This window comes from Oryzias latipes, chromosome 16, assembly GCF_002234675.1.
Source record: "Oryzias latipes chromosome 16, ASM223467v1".
NCBI lineage: Eukaryota > Metazoa > Chordata > Actinopteri > Beloniformes > Adrianichthyidae > Oryzias > Oryzias latipes.
Genome location: NC_019874.2, coordinates 2,957,848 through 2,963,847, shown reverse-complemented (window position 1 = coordinate 2,963,847; position 6,000 = coordinate 2,957,848). Strand labels below are relative to the sequence as shown.

Sequence of the window (6,000 nt, the reverse complement as noted above, 5' to 3'; positions counted from 1 at the left end):
AGGCCCCCACAGTGTCATAGAAAGACTTCCAGCTCTCTGCACCAAAAGACCTCAGTCCCCTCAGCAGGTGGAGGCGACTCTGTCCCCTCCTGTACAGAGCATCCGTGTTGTTGGTCCAGTCCAGTCTGTTGTTCAGGTGAACACCCAAGTTTTAAAAGTGTCCAGAATCTCAATGTCTGAACCCTGGATGTTCACCAGTGGGTGTGGTGGAGGGGACCTCCTGAAGTCCAGAACCAGCTCCTTTGTCTTCTGGTGTTTAGCAGCAGGTGGTTATTTTCACACCAGCCCACAAAGTCAGAGATGACCCCCCTGTACTCCTGCTCGTCCCCCCCTGATACACAGCCCACAATGGCACTGACCTCTGAGAACCTCTGCAGATGACAGTGGTGGGAGTCGTACGTGAAGTCCGATCTGTACAGGGTAAACAGGAATGCCCCCCCATTCCTGTTGGAAGAGCACAGTCCCTTGAGGTGCCCCAGTACTGCAGACCCCCACATCAGACACACAGCCTCACACACTGTGGTCTGTCTGTGAAGTAGTTGATGTCCAAGCAGCCAGATGTTGGTCCAAAACCTCAAGCTTCCTCCTCAGCAGTGATGGTGTTGAAAGCACTGGAGAAATCAAAAACATGACTCTCACAGGGCTCCCAGGGGACTCCAGGTGAGACAGGTAGATGATGGCATTGATAGACATTGATCAGAATGAACTGTTTATTCATTTTGTATGTGAGTCCGTCCCGATGACAATATTAAGCACAAAGCAGCAAAGTTTGTGGCTGACCTGCTGGACCTTCACGTTATGGGTGTGGTCAACTTTGTGTTCTGTTTTTAGACAAATTATTGAAATTAGTTTTGACATAAGTTTTATTGTTTTACCGAGATACTTTTTCTACATTGTCAATATATTTTTTTGTGTTATTCAAGATCATATTTTTAATTTTTTGAGAAAATGTTTTTTTCTGTTTTTCTAACTTGTAATGTTTTAGGACTGCAACAGTTGTAGTTCTAAAGCAAGAAGATAAGGACATGTCCAGAAATGACACTGCTCGAACACACTGGTTCTCTCCAAGAGAAGGAGCGATGTTATTAGGGATTTCTGTGGCCTACTAGTGATGTTTCTGAAATGATTTATGATGAGTTACTGAGAAATTGATTGTTTGTCTGAGGTGTTTTTGTGGACTTGCCTCTGCATCTCAGCAAGCATCAACGTCAAAGTAAACCTCACAGCTCCGAATGGTGGGATCCTATTTATCAAAAAAAACTCCAGCTGGACCTCATCTTCTGCATCACTACAAACAAAATAACAGTCCACAGCACATGAACTGAACGCCTATAGCAGGGACTTCTTTTCTCTAAAGACAAAACAATGTGGAAAAAGATCATGTGCTTTTTTGTTGTTCTTTTAACACAATACGCTTCCATACAGATAAACTGAAGAGTGAAAAAAGGATTTGAAAAGTTTGGGCCCGCCACGCCCCTGTAGGGGTTCACTGTCTAAGCCTGTTTTCTGTTACTATGGGAGCTTCTGGACTTTGCTGAATGGAAACATTTTGCAGGGCAGGCAGGTGGTACACAGGAGTACAGCGCAGCTCCCAGGGCGAGAAGCTGTTCTACTCAAAACTCCCCATCACTGACAGGCTTCCTGGAAAGTCTGCAGGTGGCTGCTCACGCTTGACAAATCTCAAGCCTGTTGCTCTTAGTCCTAAAGTTGGATAGCAGCATGAAAGCTAGAAGAAAAATGTAAGTGAAAGTGGAAAATTGTCACGGAATTGATTCATAAAATCACTCTCAGAAATGAAAAGGAAAGGTGGAAGAAGTTTGTGGACGAAAACAAAAATTCTGTTAAAACTTTTCAGAGTTTATGAGGAAAAGAGGAAGTGCAGTAAATAATTATGTTTTTAGTTTGCAAAAAAAATCCCCAACAAGTTTGCAGAAATCCAAGAAAACAAAAAGCAATGCTTCTGTCATTTATGGTCACCTTTATGATGTTTATTTCAATTTAGAGAACATATTAAATGCACTTAAAACACATTTCATTTTTATAAATATTTGAGATTAAAGAGACAGGTTTTACCCTGTGCCTACACAAAGAAGCATTACACAGTTACAAAGATTGTGAAGCCATTGAGGAGAGTAAGGCACGAAAAACCTTCATGATACAGACATGCAGTTACAGAGTAAAATGCATGGGGAGGCTATTCTGCTATCCTAGGAGCTACATGACTGCGGCGCGCATGCTCGAAATGACAGAAAGAAAACTTGCAGCTTTGTAAGAAGGGATTATGTGCATCTGCATCACAAACAAATATCTGCATTTGGTCTGGAGGCAAAGTTTCTGCAGTAAAGTGCATAATGATTTATTTCTGGAGAAACGAACAGAAAAAAGACAATAACTTCACCAAAGATAAAACCCTTTGGTTTGCTTTCATCAATTATTGCCTATCTGTCGGTAACAGTCCTGGCCAAGTCCTCACTGAAATCACCCCGTTGATGAGTAAAACTGAGAATATTAACATGCAGATCTGCACTGTGGTGACTAATATACAAGGTATGCAAATACATGTGTTCTAATGAAGCGGGAAAGCACACTAGCTGATATGAAAGAAAGAAAGAAAAAGGCTGTCTTCAAAAGGCCCTGAAATTCAGGAGATATGCTCTGCATCTTTCTCTGATTGTCTTACAGCCAGGATATGGATGAAGGGCTGGAAAACTGGGAAAAATGTAGAAAAAAACAGGCACAAAGGTGAAAAGAAAAGAGTCAAATATGTATGAAATCAAAAGACATAAAAAGTGTAAAAACAATAATTCATTAAGTAAGATAAGGCATTTCAAAAAAACTTGTTTATACAAATGAATATAATACACACATTCGGTTTAAATGAACATAGAATAAAGAAGCAAAAAAATAGATTCATTCACACACTCCCCTCTTTTTTCCACCCCTTTTACTCTTTTTCCCTGTAAACAAATTGTTGAAATGATACAAAAATGTATAAAAACGTCTGCTTTGGGTTGCAGTGAAGTGTTGGCATGAGTGCGATTGCTGCTGCTGTCTGCTGTCACTGCTGGAAGGCACCGGATTGGTGGTTGCTGACCAACTGAGCAAACAAAAGAAGCAAAGGGATGAAGCTTATTGTCCCGTTAGCTTGTCCTTGGGTGAACACGCACACCAAATGAAGATTGTCATCTTGGAGAAGACCGGGGGAGTCATTGAGCTGCTTGGTCCACTAAAGAACATCTGCTGTGAATTAAGGCGAGTGTAGCCTCATATTTTGCCCCTGAAATCACTTCCCTTTTTTTTTTCAAATGAAACATTCACCTGTTTTTTTTTCAAATGGAGCTTGCCAGTGATTGTCAGCGAGTCTTTGAATCAAGGAGAGCGGTCGGGGGGGGAGATCCTGGTCAAGGCCTTTTTTATTTTCTTCTTAATCTGGACCTGTAGCTCGTCTGGACCGCTGTGGGTTGATGCCTCGGTCTGGGTGTGTACGTGTGCTGCAGCAGAAAACATCTGGACGTCTACGCGTGAGTGTGCACGGAGGTGCTGGAGAGGTCGTTCCTGATGATTTCGTTCACTGCCGAGACAAAAGAGAAATGGCAGGTCGTTATAAACCAGACACTGAACAAACTATTTACATTTTTCAGCTGAGTTTCGACATGCAGCAGGAGCAGGATCTAAGATCCAGGCTTGCTGATGAATTTAACTGTACATATCAAGACTGTCTTCCTTGATATTGATGACATCATTCAGCCTGATAGAAGCGTTTTATAATGTCTCCTGCGACTTTAATGGGAACTTTCCAAAAGTCCAAAAGTACAAAGCCGATGACATCACCTGGGTTATCTCACATTTGGCTTCAAACTTTATCAAAGGGAGCTTGTGATAATGACGGCCCACCAGTGGGCTTTACCGAAACCAGATTTGAGCAAAGACGTCTAGTTCAGGTAAGGTCATCAGAGAGCGCTTCAGAATGGTGAAAACGTACTCATGTCCCCTCTAACAGTGAATTCAAAGGGTAGACTGTGGATGGATGAGCTGCAACGACAAAATGATGTAAACCATCAGTGGTTTTTCCTGGGAATCCCACGAAGCTGAATCTGCAAGAGTCAAATGTTGTGACCAGTGGAACACGGACACAAGCTGGAAGGCCCCAATGTTGTCCTCAAGATTTGAAATTCAGAAAAACAACCGGGAAATTGTATTGGTTTGATATATGCACTTTGTGTTATATTTTTATATGAAAAGTGCTTTATAAATAAAGTTTGATTTGATTTGATTTGATATATTTTATGATCAGATCCAGACCTTATAGACTGCTGGACTGCAGTTACACGTCATTCTTGATATATAAACTCATTACAGGAAGCCCTTTTGTCCACCCATTCTCCTAATCCACTGAATCTCTTTTGGGGTCATGGGGTCAAACCTGTTCCAGCAATTGTTGGGCAAAGGCGGGTTCCACCCTGAGCAGGTCGCCTGTCTGTTGCAGGGACACACAACCACACACTGGCTGTCCCACGCACACCAAGGGACACTTTAGAGTCATCAATCAACCCGATAGGCCTGTTTTTAGATGGTGGGAGGAAACCCACGCATGCACAGGGAGAACATGCAAACCAGGGCCGTCTCAGTCAAATCTATTCCATGTTGGGTGTTACAAACCCCTCTGGTTCTGCAAATGTCATGTATTGAAAATAAAAACAGAAAAAATGAGTTAAAGATGACTAAAAGTAATAAAAAAGATTCTGTTAATAAGGTGTGTTAACCCTTGTGCTAACCCTAGGATAGCACAAGGGTTAAATAAACAGAAGTTGAGGACTTAGAGTGAATAAAGTTTGAAAAAGAGTGAACAGGGACCTTCACCCAAAACTAGCTGGATTGGCTCCAGCAGCCAAATGACCCCAAAAGGATCCAGCAGGTTCTGAAAATGGACAGATGGATGGAAAGTCTGAACAAGATGATGCAGCTTAAGTAAACAACAACTCAAACCTTTCACCAACCTTCCTGCTGTTTTAAAAGAGCGGTCTGCCCACCAACCTGAACCTAAACCCGGAAGCACTAGATCCAGTCAAACAAACAGGAGGGTAGAAGACAGGAGTTACAGACCTGTAAAAATTATTTTGAAATAATTGTTTTAACCCTTGTGCTATCCTATGACCCCCCTTAAATTGACGTGTTCTCCCTACCATGACAAAGGTGGATAAAGGTGGAAAGATTTCATGTAATCCATGGACACCAGTGAAGATCACTAATCATTGAAGAAAAAAGGTTCAGAGCACTGTCTAGTTGGTCTAGATGACCCAGCTCCCGCTGGCCTCTCCAAACGAGCTGTAAAACAGCTTCAGTACATCCAGAATGCTGCTGCTCGAGTTCTGAGCAGAACCAGGAAGTATGATCACATTAGTCCTGTGCTCAGGTCTCTGCACTGGCTCCCTGTACCTCAAAGAATAGACTTCAAAGCAGCTCTGCTTGTGTACAAGTCTCTCCATGGCCGAGCACCAAAGTACATCTCTGACATGTTAGTGCCATATGAACCATCTCGTACTCTGAGGACCTCAGGGACCGGCCTCCTGTTGATTCCCAGAGTCAGAACTAAACAAGGGGAATCAGCGTTTCAATATTCTGCAGCTAAAATCTGGAACAGCCTCCCTGAAGTCGTAAGACAGGCCTCTTCTGTGCTCATGTTCAAATCTAGACTTAAAACATTTCTGTTTAGCCGTGTATATGACTGAAAGGTCCTACCTGCACTTTTCTTTCCTTTCCTTCCTTTATTTTTAAATCAATTTTCAATTTTTTTTTTTTTTCTTTTAAAGTAAATTTTACGTTGATTATTTCTATGATGTATTGTGATTTTAATGCATTTTTCTGTTTTGTGAAGCACCTTCAATTACTTTGTGTACGAATTGTGCTATACAAAATAAACTTGCCTTGCCTTGCCTTGCCTCCCAATGGTAAAGTGCCTAGGATAGCACAAGGGTTAAAAGATTTCTAAAAAAAAACAAG

The 6,000-nt window shown here is 41.9% G+C and overlaps 1 protein-coding gene across 1 annotated transcript in view; it reads right to left on the bottom strand.

Annotated features, from left to right (window-relative positions):
* Positions 1 to 1,964: 1,964 nt before the first annotated feature.
* The window catches only part of nfatc1 (nuclear factor of activated T cells 1), a 64,910-nt gene continuing 60,874 nt past the window's right edge, over positions 1,965 to 6,000 (bottom strand). The window contains exon 10 of the mRNA XM_004086655.4: positions 1,965 to 3,571. Coding sequence (XP_004086703.1) covers positions 3,516 to 3,571 — 56 coding nt within the window. The 3' untranslated portion in view covers positions 1,965 to 3,515. The remainder of the gene's footprint in view (positions 3,572 to 6,000) is intronic.